Raw genomic sequence first — 18502 nt, forward strand, 5'->3', positions numbered from 1 at the left:
GAGCTTTCTGTCACTTGAGAAAGTCCAAAAGTGTGGTACTGTAAGATTTAAGAAAGCATAGACAAGAACTAATCAATTCCCTCCCACCTTTACATTATAATATATATTTTGCATTGCCTTGCTGCCTTGCAATCTCAATAGCATCTGATCCTAAGTTAGCTTGGTTATTTATCTTTCAAGATAAGAAGCCTCAACATGATCCTGATGGATTCAAAACTGGACTAGCCTAGCCTAAGTTCAATTGTACAATCTGGCACTAAAGTGATCACTTCTTTAACCCCCCCCCGTGCCTGTCTCTACATCTTACCCACCATGCATTCTTAACCAGTGCATGCTAGCACTAGTTAGGGGAGGGGTGTACAACTAATTTCCCCCACAGGCAACATGAGAAACTGAGACTGTTTGGAGGAATGTACCGATAAGCCAAACTCAGTTCTGCTGGGAAATAATGTCAACTCTGTATATGCTTATGGGGCGCAGCCCTTCACAACAGTCCCGATTACTCATGTGGCCCTTTGGGAAAATGAATTGGCCACCCTGAATTAGGAGGACCTCAGGGAGACTGCCCCTCTTTCAATGCGATTCAACCTCACTAAATAGAAAAGTATTTGACTTTAAACAGGAGAATAGGTGATTTTATTTTTTTCTGATTAAAAAACGATGGGAGGATGAGAATATATACAAGGAAGCAAGGAGATGTGGCGGAACAGATCTAAATGAAGTTATTACAGATTATAGAACAATTCATTGAGCTGTAGCTCCTCTTCTCCTCTGCTCCTTGTTCATGTCAGTGTTAGGAACAAGAGAATCTGAGATGAATAAGAGATGTTTGGTCATTACTGCACTGAACCTGGACTTGAATGTGAAATGCCTGCCTATAAATACACACAGGCTTAGTACATATGTATTTAACAGAATGATAATGCTGTATTATTAACTATTATACCAATAAATTGATGGTGTTTGCATTATAATTTCTGAAGTATTGTCTTTTTTTTTGTATAACCCCTTTTTTGAACTATGACCACTAGATGGCAGTGCTGTGTAAGACGGTTTTAATGCCCTGCATGTTTTGCAGCAATGCAGTCTGGGCAACATCACCCCTGGGATATAAGACAGATAGGGTTACTTGTCTGGTAGTCAGCACACTTGAAGTTCCAAGAAGCAGTTCAAACATTTCACGGTAATCACCGTGTTGATTGTTGCACCATAGCAGCTGATCTCTAGCCATGTGCAAACAAGCTTTTAATCCAACCAAACATCTTACTTGTTGCACATAAATTTATGTAAGGAACTGATTAACTCTATTAATCATCTAGCTTTCAGAAGATGTTTGCAAAGATCTTTTCATATGTACAATTTAATCTACACATGCATCAAGAAGAAACTGTAAAGAAATCGATTCCTCACACTGTAGTTTGTTAACATTTTTAAAACAAGACATCAGAACCCTGAAAATTAGACTTTTAGTGTCACAGGCAGGTCTTTGGACTGCCTTTGCTCGGAGAAAAATCTGAGGGGTGTTATGAAATGAGAGGGAAAGTTATATTTCCATATTAAGGTTCTGCTATCATTAGATATTTTCCATTTATTACCCATTCATAATGGTATTTGTCAGCTTCCTATCTGCATGGCTCCAAGATCAATTAAAACAACTAAAAGGGCTTTCTTGCAAACTCTCAATAGGTCAAATATCTGGGTTTCCAAAAGTGAAACTAAATGAATCGAGAAAATCCAATCATGCCTGTACACCCAGAAACACTCGCACACTTCCCTTTCTCTTTAATGTCTGGCATTTCTGTCCAAACAAAATCAAGTGCAGTCTGATCACAGATCTAAACAGCTGCAGTCTCAACCTTCTGATACAGTAAATCAACTGGTGTGCACATTTGATATACAACATTGCCATGTGGTGTTGATTTGGTGAAGGCAGGGGTGGGGGGTAAACAGGCAGCAGTGAGTGATTGTGGGAACAGTTGCAAGTGTGAGTGAAGACTGTGCTCTAATGCAAAAGTACCGATTAGGTTCTTAGAGACCTTGTGGGCCTGCATTGCAAGGAAATAGATAAACTTCACTTCCAGCCAGTACATAACCTCTGCTTGAACCTCTAATTGTGTTTTAGTTAATCTTGCATGACTCACTACGACTATCTATCTCTATCAGTCAGAAATTAATATCTGCCTTGCTTCATAACCTCCAGCGCAACAGTCTAGTGAAGATAAATAAGACTGCCGTTTGCAGACAGAAATAAGAGACTGATTACACATACAGGCACGCATCCATAAGAGCAAACGGTCATTGTCGCAGGTGTGGGCCTACTGGTGTTGGCCAGAGGGGCGGATGGCGCGATATGGCAGCCTCGCTTCTGTCAGTCTGCTCCAGGGCAGCTGTGGCTACAACCATAGCTGCCTCCACCAATGTGTGAATGCGAGAGTGAATGAATAGTGGCATTGTAAAGCGCTTTGGGTGCCTTGAAAAGCGCTATATAAATCCAATCCATTATTATTATTATTATTATCTGTGCATTGAGTCTAAATGTTATCTAAATTCCACTTATCATACATTAAAAAAATAATTCCTGGTTTGGACCTCATCTGATGACACTAGCTGTTGTTCCTGGCCTGCAGTGAAGCAGCTGTCCAATTTAAAGGATCATTCAGAGTTATAGATTAAGCTAAGCCTGACTGAGATGTTACAGTAACATGGGAACAATTAGTCTCAGCACGTGCACATAAACACAGTGTGTATTCACTTAAAACAGTTTTTTAAACGACATCCTGTCCATGCAATGCCCTGATTAAGAAGGACCGTGTGTGTGCAATAAAATTCAGAACTTCATTAAAAATTATCTCAGGACATTAACCAGAAGAGGAAGGCAGTTTATGTCTTCATAAAGTGGATAATATACAAGTTAAGCAGCTTGGTTCCTCTAGGCTTTTCTCTTTTTATTGCTCATGAATGGTTTTATCAGTGCACAAAAAGAACAAATGAGGATTATTTTGAGAATAACAAGGGGGTTTAGCAATCTATACAGTGGAAGTGAAGCTAATGTGTAACAGAGTTTAGATATTATGACTTCAGCATCACTAATTCCTATACACACAGACAATCTTCCCTCGTGATTCTGTTACTTTTGAAAATAAAAACTATGATATAAAACAATGGCCCATCCTGTTTTTCTGTCTGCTCACCAAGACAAACATCCCATGCTATGGCTGCCAACATTAACATGAAAAACACACTGATCTGGTCCCTATTCAACATGAGAGCTAAGAGCTGCACAGTTGTATGTCATCAGTGCTGAGTCTGACCAAACAGAACAAAGAAGCCAGAACGACACACCCAGCTGTTTACTTTAGTGAGTTATAGGGATAAATCTTCTTCCATTTACTTGAAAATAAAATTTTAAGATACTAAGATACTACAAACAACGCATCGGTGACATTAGCAGAGTGTATGACTTAGTCTTTTATTGTGCCAAGAACAAATCAAGCATGAGGCACGGTTGTGCTTTAAATTAAAACGATGATGAAATTTGTTTTATAAACATTTAAAGTCATTTTAATTACCTGATAATGTATGTATTATTAGTTGATTTAAAGGATTGGGTCCTGATAGATAGATAGAATTTTTTTTAATTTATTACTTTACTACTTTTTCACATCACTGTAGATAGATAGGTCGATCGATTAAAATAAGTAAATAAGACAATAACCATAGATAACTATAATAACTATAAATAAACTTATTGTACGAGTCACTTATTTATTTATCCATTGTGATATATTTTACTGTAGAATTTTAAGTAAGAGATTAGGCTTCTGTTTTGTAATTTTGCGCAATGGATTAATAACAATAATAAATATTAATGAAAAGGGGAAATATATATATATATATATATATATATATATATATATATATATATATATATATATATATATATATATATATATATAACAAGCACAGCAAAATATATCCCAATAATATCCCAATAGCTTGAATTAGACAGTTTGTTTAATAATTAAGCCTCATCCTACACTTTACCGGTGCCATGTTTTCAGACACGCGGTATCTTCAAACAAACAGCAATACATACGCTTCGTCTACGTCACCGCTTTAGATGATTGACAGTGAACCGCAGCGAATCCGGTGTCTGTCCGTGTTTTGCATGAGCCAATGAGCGTCCGGGAGTCATTATTTGCGGAAGTTATTAAACTGCTAGCAACACTGTGGGTTTGAGCTACATCTTTAGGATAAATTGTCACGATGTCCGCTGTTAAAATTCACAGGAGACCTTTTAGGTGATGTTTGTAGTAGAAATGGGTCCACTTCATGTTGAGAAGTGTCCTAAAATGGCTTTGCTTTAATCCACGTGGATTTCGCGTGTCTGCCTGCCTTTCTGTACATGTACACACATTTGTAACCATTTCTTATAGCTTATATTCTATACCCTCGACTTAGCGGTCGCTTGGCTACTTTTTATATTGGCCCCATGAGACGTAGCGAGGACACGGAGCAGCAGGTCAGGGAGTCAGAGGTCGACATGAACCCGCCGAAGCGGCTACGCACCACGGAAACACTGACAGGAGGCAAAGAGCGGGAGGTGGAGAAGAGCACTGTGGATGTGGTGGGTGATGATGACTCAATTTAATGTCGATATCGACATTAAGGAGAGTAAAAGTTATAAAAAGTGATATGGCCAGTATTACCACCCTAAATAGTTTGTTTACTGAGTATACAGGTTTATCCTCGTCTCTATTTCGGTGGTGTGGCATTTACTTGCGGTTTTAATTTGTTAAGAGCAAACTAATAGAGCAACAGGCTTGTCTTCTAGAGATACAGGGCTTGAAACGTAAATATTTGCTATAGTTATTTTAGGGAAACCATTACAGATCCTAATAATGAAAGTGGCATCTGTTGGGCTACACCAGTCAGCCACAGTATTTAAACAGTAGATGGACAGATGAATAAAATAACCACATATTACAGTGTAATGCACTCGGAAACATTGAGTGCTGGTATTTATGTGACTCTCACTTTGACACCCACACAAATGTTGTTGCAAACCAAGCACTCCCCAACATCAACGGCCTCCAATTCAGCACAGGGCACCTAATGACAAGATGGAAAAAGCAAAACAAAACTGTTCCATTAAAAATGAAAAAGTCCCTAAATTATTTGCCCAGTTTCTTACCCCATGAAGGATTGACATGAAGTCTGTAAAACAAGCCAGATTGATGGAGATCCCACCCCAGAAATCCAGGACCCACTGCCAAATTATCAGCACCAAGTACCACTGAATACCCCCACATGTCCCAAGTCTATACCTTAGTTGTGTCAGTTATTTTGGCAGCTGTAACAGGTTCAGTATAATATTAGAAAGCTGCTTGATTGGTCTGAACCAAGTTGTGCCTAATATACTGGAAACGTTGTACATATAGACACTGGCAATTTCAACTTACTTACTATATAGGAGTTTGACTTTTGTTATTTCCATGCCCTTTTGATTAAAGAAGTGCTACAGTTGCAATTTTACTCATTTTCAAGATCACTTCCCTCCTGCACTTCCAGTTTATACCATCCTGCTTGATTGTTGTTTTTGTGGTTGCCAAAGCAGCAGTTGAACTGAGTGTAAACTTTCTATTTGTGTCTTCTTTACTCAGAGTATTGTCATGCCAGTGTATAATGCATCATGCTGGCTGGATGAATGTCTGCAGGCCATATTGGTCCAAGATTTCTCTGGATCCATGGAGCTGTCGGTGTTTGATGACGCAAGCACCGTAGGTTTTGTAGGCATATTTACACAAGTGAAAGAATACATTGTCTCATAGTTTGAGACATCACTTAACTCTTATGCATGTGCGTGTCTTTTAGGATGACTCGAAAAAAGTGGTGGAAGGTTGGAGGGAGAGGCTAGAGGCAAAGGGCATCTCAGTGGTGATCTCTGGTCACAACTCTGAACAACCTAAAGGAGGTCAGTAACTTTTGGGATATGATCAGCAGTCAGTCCACGCTCCCAATCAAATTATGTGACCTTTATTTTGTAGTTGAACATGAAGGCCTTAATGCTAGTAGATGCTCATAATTCCCGTAACATCTTCCCAGTTGTTCCTATCACCATTTGTGGCAGCTAATGATATCAAATGAAAGCCATTGTTACATTCCCCAGAATAAACCACGTCTGAGGTGAGTACTGACAAGTTTCTGGGGAGAAATGGAAAGTATGTGAAAGAAGGGGGATTTATTTACATGTAAAATCAGTTTATATGAACATGGTTGACATAAAGACCAGCCATGCAGCAGCCCTTATGCTGAAACAACCAAAAACAAAGGCAAAAGTTCAACCAAACACAATCTCCAAAGAACGGTGAAAGCTACTGAGCTCATTAACAAGAAGGCAGCTTGAATGCTGCCAAATTGGCCTACTGGCAGTAAATGAGCCATTTCTAACAGTCTTTATACTCTGGGCCCTGCTGATCAGTAGTGGGATCAGCTGCACTGAATCTGCACGTTCAGCATTTCACGAGGGTTACTGGGTTGAACAAAATGTTTCATTGAAATTGTGTCCAACAGGCTTTGAAGTACTTTTACTTTGTTTGGTGACTGTCAGAAGCGTTACACAGTTGGTAGCGAGGTCTGTATACAGCCCACTGTATTAAAATAAGCAGTTCAGACAATAAGTCAGTTTCCATTGGTGCAACAGCTTATCAGGGGCCGTTTAAGATCTGGTCCTTAAAATCTTCCACTCTGTGATGAGTGTTGGACTTACTCTTGTGAATGCTTAATTAAGGAGAAGTGCAGAAATACAGTGCAACCTTTAAGAGACTTTTTTTTCCGTGACTGAAACAGGAACTGGTACTCTGCAGCAATTTATACTGATTTCAGATGGTTGTGTTAAGTTCATGTCTCTTACTTATTTGTAGAATGTGCATTGTAACGTAGTGCAACACATTTCAATGCGCTACAATTTGCAGTACATTTGAAAGCCCTCAAGCTAGCAGAAATGTAATAAATGAGCCTTTACTTAAGCGCTTACACACCGGCAGCGCTTTTTCATGTTGTCTGGTTTGACAGTTCATTAAGAATCCAAGCACACATTTAACTGTCTCACAAAGACATACTTAAAACCGTAAGAACAAATAAGCATGAAATGTTCTTTTGTCTTTCAGTGGGATATGCAAAGAATAAGGCCATATGTCAGAGTCGTGGGCAATACTTGTGCTTTCAGGATGCGGTGGGTGTGACCAAGTGTGCTTCATATCTTTCATAACACATACAATAGTATGTCCAAAATAATGAAATCATACCGGGGTGTTCAGTTATCCAGAAAATACATGCAAACACAGATCTCAGCAGTCAAGTTACCGACTGATGGGCTAAACATGAACATGAAAGAGAAGTTTAAGTTAGATTAGGATAGCTCTGTTTTTGACACAGTGCTTTGTAGCTGCTTATCTGAAACACTCATCTGACACACTCATCTGACACAGCCAAAAATGAAAGCTCCAAACATCTGACAATCTTCCAACCTCTGATCGCCTCTGGCTATATTTGTTCTTATCTTTCGGAGTCGCATCATATCAACTTGGCTGTTTTCTGCTAACTTTTCACAGAAAACACTCAGTGCCTATGAGATTGGTTTATCTGAAAGCAGTCAACTAGTTCTGTTTATTCTTGTGACTCTTTTTCTGGTAATGCTGATATACTGATATATTTTACCCTCTTAAACTTTAAATACAGCCTTTATCTCAACCACGCTATGAAGATAAACTCTTGTTCTGTGTACATCAAGTTTTTTGCCTATTTTCTATCTATCATTGCAGTTAGACAGACCCTCCGAGATTATTAAAAAATTGTTTTTTATGTTAAAATGCTAAAATTGTCAAAACTAACAATAGAAAATTCAACCTAAACCATTTTGACCAAGCTCTAATATAGTTCATTAAGTGCAAATGAAAAAGAATTGTGTGTATTGTCCATTTGTTGTCACATGTTATTGGCATAGACATTTAAAATAATTATTTTCTTAACTTTAGGATGACATTATGTTGCCCCAAAGAATTCGTCTGCAGTATGAGGCGTCCGTCTTGCACAAAAACACTGTAAGTTCTCTCTTAAGCGTTTGCTTAATCACTTCCTTCCCTATCTTTTCTTCTCACTTCTCTTCCTCCTCCTCTCTACCTTTCCCTCTGACTATCAGTGTTAAAATGAAAACAACAACAACAAAAAAGATATTGTTTGTAAGAGTGAGCATGTGCATGCGTGCGCGTGCTGCTGTACAGTTGGCATGTAGAACAGAGTGAGTATCCGGTGTTGATGCTTTCTTTGACCTGGCAGGTCAGGGGTTATAGGTCATGTGTGTGTGGAAAATAAGGGCGACAGCATAGAGACAGCAGGCTTGCTGTCCTCCATAAACAGCCTGCCTGGTTCTGTTCCAACTGTAATTTTTTTATAGTTGTAGGTGAAAAAATGGGACCCGTATTTTGTTTTTCAGTTTTCTATAATCTCTCTTTATGTATCCTCTGATTCTGATGTAATTCTTTCTTTCCTTTTTTTGCTTGAATATGTCTCATAGGAAACACGATATGAAGCAGTAGTTTGCATTATTTGGGTGAAATGTATTAGAACTTTTAGATGACTTATTAGTTATTCTGCCAATAATATCTTAGTTTTTTTATTATCTGAAATAAAAAAATATGTTAAACAATTCTATTAAACTTCAAAATCAAGTTAATATTTCAAACTCAGCCTTCAATCTGAAGCATAATTACTCAAATCGTTGGAAATTTGTGCAGCTCGATTTACAAAAAAAACAAACACAGAAGCTCTCTGATACAGAATTTTGTCTAAAATGATTGAAAATGTTTTGGGTGGTTCTTGGAGTGAAATTTTTTATTTTACTCACAAAGTTGTGTATGTGTGTTTCCATGATAGCTGATTGGCTGCAGAGTCCAGCGAGTACCGGAAGGATCTACAGAGCGTTACACTCGCTGGATCAACACACTCAGTCAGGACCAGCTCATCACACAGGTAAATGAATGCAGCTTAGCGGAGCATGTTTTGATTGCCGACTAATGTGTTTTCGCATGCATATGTGAATGCGTGAGGTCACGTGACAGGCAGCTACTAGGTCAGTTTGAAACAGGATACATACCTGCTGTACGCAGTTTCCACGGAAATGTGTTTGTGGAGTGGAGAGAGGATGCTGCATCACTCCTGACCTCTCTGTCTATCACAATCCCAGCAGAGGAAACAGACCCCAGTGTCAGCTGTCTGCTGAGGGCAGCCTGTAGTGGAAGCTGGTAAAAGTTTTGAGCTTTGTGTAGAAAGCCTTGTGCAGCTACCAAATCATCATACACAAGCACTTTAGTTTTATTATACTGTAAAGCTGTCTGAAAAATTGAGTACATCATTTAAAAAAAATAAGAAAAAATAAGAAAACAGGTAGCTCACTACTCAATAAACCTACAAGCTTCAAACTGTTTCTGTGCTCCTTGTTATATTTCATACATTGACGGCATCTGCAGTCATGCCAAAGGACTCGTTATATATATGAACCCTGTGATTCAGTAGCTTGTAGAGCCACCTTTTTAAGCAATATCTTGAAGTAATTGGTTTCTGTATGACTTCATCGTTTTCTCACATCATTCTGGAGGAGTTTTGGTCCACTTGTCATTACAGCGTTGCTTCAGTTCATTGAGGTTTGTGGGCATTTGCTTATGCACGGCTCTCTTGAGGTCTTGCCACAGCCTTTCAATCAAGCTGAGGTTGGGACTTTGACTGCGCCATTGCAGCACGTTGCTTCTTCTTGGCTGCTGTGTTTGGGATCATTGTCCTGTTGCGTGACCCAATTTGGGCCAAGCTTTAGCTGTTGGATGGATAGTCTTACATTTAGCTCTAGAATACTTTGGTATACAAAGACTTTATGGTCTACTCAAGGTGCCCGCGCCCTGTGGTTGCAAAACAAGCCCAGGTCATCATCCCTCCACCAGGGTGCATGTCAGTAGGTATGAGATGTTTGTGCAGATAAACTATATTAGGTTTTCATCAAATCTGACACTGTGCATTATGAATAAAATCTCCATTATTCTATTAGTATTGTGGACTCTTCTACCGTGCTCTTTTTAGAGGGATATAAGCCAAATAAGCCATGTTTGTTCAGTCTTTTTCTAATTGTCCTATGATGACAGTAACATGTAAGTTCCAAATTCATTGGTAAAGGGCTCCATAAAGACATAAAAGGTAATGGTGTTAAACATTCTTGACCTAAGTGCTGACTACATTAATGAAATTATGATTTCTGTCATAGATGGGAAGCCATAAGGTAACCAGTGAATACACCCTGATAGATGCATAACAGATGCACAAGCTGTTGGCCCTGGCAAGAGGAACTATGAACTAATCATGAGCCTTACTAATCACTCAAAGCCATGAAAGCATTTGGTCACTTGACCAGCTTGGCTACGTTTTTGCTGTAATTTATGACTTTATGCTTGTACTCATAATCAAATATAGTGGGCAAGATTTGAGAGTTGTGTCCACTTGTGTTTGCCATACAAGCGCTCTAAATAGGCAAATTCCAATACTTATTCACACTATAAGTATTGGAACATTTTTTTAGAATTTCTTTGACGATGTGATCAAGTGAAAATATTTACCCAGTGCGTTTTTAAAAAGTTACATTATTCACGAAGTAATAAAAAAAAACAGTGATATAAAAGTAAAACCCCTGGAAGTATGTCTGTTTTTGAAGAGATGGAAGTCTGCTGTTTCTGACTTAACAAAACACGCTGTCACTAAGGATACAAGACAACCTGGACTGGCTCACTCTCCCTAACACACACACACACACACACACACACACACACACACACACACACACACACACACACACACACACACACACACACACACACACACACAAGGTCTGCATAACTCCTTAGCAGACATTCCAGGATATTTATATGATATTAAGTTTCATGGAGCATGAGAATGAGATCATACATTGATTCTGCAGTCTTAAAAGCCGCTCCTTTTCCTTTTCCTTCCCCTTCTCTTTCTTGACTCTATCTGCCTTTGCTTTTACTTTCTTGACAAAGAAACTGGACTTAACCGAGTTAAACTTTAAAATTTACATTGAGCACTGCTTCTTTTACTCTAACATTCATCTGTAGGGCATTAGATAAGGTTGTCTAAAATGTTCTCTACCCCTCTGATTACTCACGTTCACCCTAATGCTCTCAGTCTTTCCCAGAACTTGGTCTCTTATTCATGCTTTTGGCCACAGCTTACATCTGCAAAATGTTGCAATATTACTACAGAAAGGCAAAGAGATGCACGTAGGCGGACACACACACATGCACACACACTCATACACTCCAGATTCTGTCCAGCTGTTCAACTGCCTGGATCCAGATGTTTTGCACAATTATTTTCATCTGTGATGCATTTCTGTTACGCAGTAGTATTTCCACTTCAACCATGAACAATCACACAAATACAAATGCATATGCACACAGTGTGTAAGACAGAGTGATGTAGTGGGAGAGGGAAGTAGGACCACCTGAAATGACCTTTAGATTCAATATGCAAAAATATTACTGTTACAAAATGCACACAGAGATGAGGAACAAGCAGGGGTGGGGAACTGAGAGGGGGCTGGGTGCTGGTGTAACAAATGAGTTGGGGGCCTGCATCTGTAAAAAGAGAAAGAAATATAGTGGACATAATCCGATCCTGATGTATTAAAAGAGTTTTGCGGTCAGAGAAACGAGGAGAAGCCAAAACAAACTCATTAGTCAAAGAATCATATGCGAGAGGATGGAAATGTGTATCCTTCCCCTGCACACTTCAGGAAGCACACACACTGCTTTAAGAAAGCACATGTGGCTGCACTCTAACCTATTTTGTTTTCAGGAATAGAACTAAACTTCTCCTGAGTGCAGCTTGTTGCTTAAATACTATTGCGAAATTTTTCAGAGCCAGTAGCTTCAAAATCCATCCAGTAAAGTTCGCACAATGTGAAATAACAGAAATAGTATAAGAAAATAAAAACATAGTAATTAATAACCTTTATTTACTGAAAGTGGCACAAGAAAAAACTTTTTTAAAAATGTGTTGACGTTGCCTGTGCTCCTCCTGGCACCCTGTGAGCTAAAGGTAAGAACGTGTAAAACCAGATGCATTAGATACATTCTTGAATAAAAATGTGCATGAAAACTTTTTCAAATGAATCTCAAGCACAGCAACACAAACAATTAATTTAAGTTGGACGGTGTGTAGCTAATATGACACTGTATATTGTCTCTTTATTAGGTTATTGACCAGAATATACTCCTACAGATCTGCCACAAACTGAAAATTTATGAAATTCTAACAGTTTGTCGGTTTCAGGTGTACACCTCCCATGGGCCCAGTGTTGTCATGCCAACATGGTTCTGCTCACGGGAATGGTATCAGAAAGTTGGGCCGTTTGATGAGGGAGGCAAGGTAAGCATTCCTATTACTCAAACTGACTCTCTGAGGTGTTCACAAACCCACTTTGTTGCTCTTGTCGACTCACCAAATGTCAGAAATAATAGTGATCGGTCACCTCTATACACCTGACCAGTCACTTCTTGAATGTATGAATTGGTTGTGGATGTCAGAAAGAATTACCCAGATGGAAAGGTGTGGAAACGGAGGAGTTTTCAGACACTGTTCGAGCAGCTGATAAGAACATCCTTTAAAGCATTCGACTTCTCACCCCTACTCATATCAGCTGTTTTCACACATGAAAACTAGGAAATTCTGTGAAAATCCAACTGAAACCTTGCCTGACGTTTTCCTTTCTCACATCTAGCACACTGCTAAAAACACAATTGTTAAATGTTCTCACTATCAAAAATACATTTGATATCTGATATATAAGCCCAAATCCAAGAAAGCTGGGACGCTGTGGAAAATGCTAATAAAAACAGAAGGGAATGATTTGCAAATCCCGTAAATCCATATTTTATTCATTATAGAACACTGAAAATATATCATGTCATTTTACTGTTCCATGAAAAAGTGAGCATAACAACACAAAAGGTTAGGACAGGGTTTACGAAAGGCTTGAAAAGTAAGTGTTGCTAAAAATCATGAAACTACAAACAGGACAGACAACACCCAGGACTGTTAACCAGCTGGAGTCTTATATCAGATAAGAGTGCAACACGTTAATCTCCCAAACATCCAGCAACTGGTCTACTCCTTATTTGTGGACTGTTGTTAAAAGAAGAAAGGAACCCTTAATGTTAGCATTTAAATGTTGCTATATTGGATTTTTGGAATCAGAATTTACAAGATTCAGACTAGAAGGTAGTGTGGCAAGTTATCAGCTAGCACTTCCAACATGGACTAGATGGTCTTTATTTAGCCGCATACCAAGTCATCTTATTTGTCAGACAATTCAGTTTAGTGACTCGGATTAGTGGAGGTAAGGCCTAGCTGCAGCTCTCTGTGTTTGGGCATATGTCATATCATACCATAATTCTTCTTCTCTGTCTCCAGGGAGTCCCAGAGGATCTTCTCTTTTTTTACCAGAGTCTTCGTCATGGTGGGGGTCTGTTCCGGGTTGACCAGTGCCTGCTGATATATCGTTATCATGAGAAAGCAGCCACTCACTCTGTAACTGAGTCAGTCCAACCATCATTCCTCTTCAGCTGCATTCACACACACATACTTGGACATGGTGTTGATCCTCCACCTACTCACAGCTGCCCACTGGCATCCCAGATTTTCTCAGAGCTCACACACAGATATACTCACACACATACACAGACACGTGTTTTAGTAAGCTTGAGTTTGTGGAATTTCAGTCACTTTCCCAGCGTATGAATCAGGAATTTCTATGCGTTTTCTTCTCTCTGTGGAATGCTCAGTATCTGTCCAGTGGTGCTGGGAGGGAATCGGATTGCGTTGTGAACAGAAATGTTTGACATATTGCGTAGCGTTGTGTGTGCGCGCGTGCACGCGTGTGTGTGAGCACGTGTGCATTCCTGCTGTTGCCTGTGCATCAGCATGCAGTCTCTGCAGGTGTGTGGGTCTGTCTCTAAATCTAAAACACACCAAAGAAAAAGATCTTTCCTGCCTTCTCTCCACTCACACTGCCTAACCTTTCATCCCTTCTTTCCTGTTATCCCACCTTCCTTCCCTCTTTCCTTCCTTTCTCCCTTGCGTCTAACCAGTGCTCGTATATCTGCCCGTGTTGACGCACTCCTTCACCAATCATCCTCCTCTGTCTTCATCTATCATCTATTTTTGGAGATCTATTTCAAGCTAGCTGCCTTCCACTCTCCCCTACTTCTTATAACCCCTTCCCATGTACTGCCTACTTACTTCCTCTCTTTAGTGAAATGAAACCATTATCTTATTTTTGTCTATTTACGTCGATCTTGCTCATGCATGTAATTGTAGATGTGCTAAATGTGAGGTGTCAAGTCTTTTAAAAGATACTGCCAAAAAGTAACTGAGTTGGGAGGCTTACTTACACAGAAATGCACTGTTTGTAAATGAGATGAAAAGGTTTGTGTGTAGTTAATCTCTACCATATTGCTGCCCTGCCTTAGAATCAAAGCCTGTATAGAGAATGCATAATAACCAAGGAATCTGGAGACCACCCGAGCTCCACGATGATGGTGGAATCGGGTTTGCTTGCCATATGAGGCCCAGTGCTTAAAAAAGTAAGAAGTTCGCATCAAGAGATGAGAGTGAAGCACTTTCTGAGAATGTCTGCTTGATTTCTCATTATTAGTGCCTTTGTTTTAAAATGTGAGTAGAAGGGGGTTAAGCTTGTAAACATAGACAGATTTAATCTTGAGGGTGTGTGTGTGAGAGAGAGAGAGAACCCTGTACACAGTTGTGCAGAGGTTACAGGAAGTCAAACTAATTTACATGCATACAATTTTCCATCTACTTAAAGCAACAGATCACAACTTAATAAATGTAGTACTTGCCGCTTTGTAAAGGTATGACACCGAAAGGATGGTTTAAATTTGTAGCTTTAGCTTTCATTTGTATTCACTGATCATTTACAATAGAGCACAACTAAGTTAGGCTGTCTCAATCAGACCGGTTGTAAACAAACTGACCAACATTTCATCAGCTGCTTTTTTTTCGATCGGTCATTGGAAGCTCTGTTTTGTACCCTTACACTTGCTCCTCCTCTAATCCCAGAGCTTTTGCAGTCAGTGTAAATGACGACTGCTCAACTTAAATCTAATTTTTGGGGAAGTGGATGAAGGGATTCAGATCTGGCGAGAAGGGTAGGTAATAAGAGAAGAGGGAAACAAGTGGTTTTGATGTATTTTGACTACAGCACATGTTACAGTTCACCAATGGTAAATATTCTTCCTCAGCCACTTTAAGGAGTTACAGTAGAAGTCTTTGTTTTTTTTTGTGGGAGATTAATTGAATCTAGGAAAGTCAAATACACAACAAACATACTCGTAGAGTCTTTTACTGAAAGCTGTTGTTTAGTCCTTAGCTCATAGCCTAAGAGCCAGCTCATGTCACTAGTAGTGACTCATAATGTGAAAGTTTGCTCATTTTGACTCAGTAGGTGATACTTGCTCTTTGAGCCTCAGTGTGAAATCGCAAGTACAAGTGGTCAGAGTGGGACTTCCAGAGAGAAATCTCTAAAAAACAAACAAAAAAACCCCAGAAACTGTTAAACGGGTTCAGAGGGGAGCTTCTCCCAAGACCTTCAGCTTCCTTGAAAGTGTTCAACCTGCTGCTTAGATTCAACTGCTTCTTTCCCCACACTAAATAAAAAGAATCTCGGAGTTGTACCAGTGACAGTCTGATTAATTTAGACTTCTCTGGCCACTCTGTTCACAGAGAGACTATTTGGAAGCTGCGAGTAGACTTCCTGCAGGAGAGAGTTCTCAGCCAATGGGAGAGCTTCACCATATGGAACGCTGGTAAACAAGGCCGAAAGCTGTACCGATCGCTTAGCCCAGCCAATCAGAAGAAAGTATGTTGCCTTCAGATGGAAATAACCAGCCAAATCAACCTGCTTCCTGTGTCTCAGTAGATACAGATAATGAAAAAAGTTGTGAAATGCGTGTTTGAAATTAGTGTCATTCTGTTATTTTAGGTCAAGGCTTTCTGTGATGTGGATGAGAACAAGATCCAGAAAGGCTTCTATACATACGAGGAGTCCAAGGTGAGATCATATTTGTTACATTAAACAGGTCTCCAAGATGGCTTTATTCCAGTGATTTATTTTTTATTAACCTCTCTCGTGTTCCCGTATCTTTCTAGGAAAGGCCTAAGCCAAAGATTCAAGTTCTGCATTACAAAAACGCCTCCGCTCCTTTCATCATCTGTGTCAAACTGGTGAGCAAAAAGCATGTTTGTGTGTTGTATGTTTGCTGTTTCTGACCATCTGTTCCTCAGGTCTGTAATCTATGTTAACAACATAATGATGAAGGGCGTGTGCCCACTGCACGACATAACACACACAAACACAGGAGAGGCTGTCAGGAAATGGGTAGAGACAGCAGCCTGATCTTTGATCACACGATGCTTGTACAAACATTACATGTTTTTGCCACTATTGTGTTTGCATATAACACATCATGGTTTGCATTTTATGCTCCAGATCGTGGCAGTACACATAGGCTTTACCTAGAACAATGGCAGTTTCTTTTTATTCATTGGTTTTCAGTATGTAATGACACACACATCCATTGTGGCAGTTAAATCACGTAATATCTATTTATCACACAGCCAAATTCAGATTCAAATCTATGGTGACCCCCACCCCACCCCACCTCAGGGGTCTACTAATTGCTCAATTATGGGAATTGGGAGAAGTAATCAGAGTCGGAGGAGATGGAGACCTGGACCCAATCATTCTCTCTCTTGTTCTCTATGACATCCACATAAACAAACACCTGGACTCAATCACACTGGGTTTACACCCAGGTGTCAAATATTTATTATCAGCAAATATATTGATTTCAACTTTTCTCAAAGACTCTGGTTCAACCTAAATTCCTTTAGTTTAGTCAAACATTTATTGTTGTATTTCTTTTGGCTTAAAGCCGAGGGAGTCTATCATGTTTTTCTATCATTGGTCAAATTCCATAAGGACCTTTTAGCATTTTGTAATTCAAGTAGCCTCAAAAACAAGACTTCTGCAACTCCTCTTGGATCTGTTCAGGATTTTGAAAATTTGGCCCTTGATAGGAGAGTTTGGTATTCACAAGAGACGGGATGTTCCAAAAAACTGTTGTTCAAATCAGGCATTCCTTCATATAAAGGAATGCCTGATTGAGTGGCAGAAAATCCTGCAGGAAAATTTGATATTCCAACATTAGCAACAGCTGCCTGCACTGGAAAACAAAAGAAAAAAAAGGAGTAAATCTATCAAAACAAGAGTGTCAAAGATGGTCTGATAAGTGCAATAAATGTGCTAATATCAGCATTTCAGAAACATTTCTACTGTATCAGCTTCAAAATGCACATCGAGCATGTCATTCTTTTCTTGCATAGTTAGTCTGTTAACCTTACTTTCACATGCAATCAAAGGTAACAGCTAGCTATGTAAAAAGCTCAATGACACAGTGACACTCCCCCCCTCCCCCCAGTTTAAAGACAAAGCTGCAGGAAAAGGTTGTTTTCTCACTATTTATTTCCTTTTCCTTCTTGCTTGCTGCTGCTTTAAGTAAGAAATACCAAGTCAAAAGAATTCTGAAGTCCACAAACCCTGATGGCTGATTAGTCCACACTTGAAAGAAAATGATGATGTTTGTGAATGAAAGTTGTGTTGTAGAAACTGTGGCCTGCCATGATGTTTTCTGTTAATGTTCTTTCTCTCGTGGCATCTTTTCATTCGTAGGACATGACTGGAGGCAACCTGGAGGAAAATCTAAATTCTTTGCAGCTGAAGGAAGGAATAGATTATTACCACTTCAACTGACTGTTCAGGGAGATGGGGAAGACTGGAGGAGGCTTGCAGGTTAACAGGCAGTGGAATGCAGAGGAATACGTCACTTTCACATATATGCAAACTGAGAAGTAGGCAGGTAATAACAGGAAAAGAGTGAACACTGGAAATAAGTGCACATTTACAAAGATGAGGGTAGGAGATGGCTGTCGTGTATTTTAAGTCTTAAAATGGGTTAAATGCCATTTTTTGTAGTTTCACTTTGATATATCGGCTAATAAAGTCACAACAGGATATCCCAGCTCTGACTTTTTCTGACCCTCTCCTTAAGCATAGCACAAAGGTTTGTAAGGCTAATTCCACATTTCTTGCTGAGTGATGAGTAATGGTTGATACCAGACTCATATATTACAAAAAAGAAAATATAAAACCAAGTGAAATTTAACATAGCTTAATTTAACAACAATTACAGCCTAACACCTTTGAGTCTCCTCATCTTTAATACATACAAAAATGTACATAACAGGTCAAATGGAAACAAAACAATTTAGTGTCTTACAAAGGTGGGGACAGATTTACTAAACA

The 18502-nt window shown here is 39.3% G+C and overlaps 1 protein-coding gene across 1 annotated transcript; it reads left to right on the plus strand.

The window, feature by feature from the left end:
* The first annotated feature begins 4492 nt into the window (after positions 1-4492).
* Positions 4493-18010, plus strand: qtgal (queuosine-tRNA galactosyltransferase). Its single transcript, XM_085356227.1, has 12 exons — positions 4493-4627; positions 5664-5780; positions 5875-5974; positions 7170-7234; positions 8037-8102; positions 8935-9030; positions 12394-12489; positions 13534-13658; positions 15862-15997; positions 16121-16189; positions 16288-16362; positions 17870-18010. The coding sequence occupies exons 1-12, from the start codon at positions 4493-4495 to the stop codon at positions 17948-17950; spliced, it is 1161 nt and encodes a 386-aa protein (XP_085212353.1). The 3' UTR covers positions 17951-18010.
* The last annotated feature ends 492 nt before the right edge of the window (positions 18011-18502 follow it).

The sequence above is a fragment of the Diplotaxodon limnothrissa genome, linkage group LG6 (genome assembly GCF_057381915.1).
Source record: "Diplotaxodon limnothrissa isolate DT_005_m linkage group LG6, D_limnothrissa_male_GT1.1, whole genome shotgun sequence".
Taxonomy (NCBI): Eukaryota; Metazoa; Chordata; class Actinopteri; order Cichliformes; family Cichlidae; genus Diplotaxodon; species Diplotaxodon limnothrissa.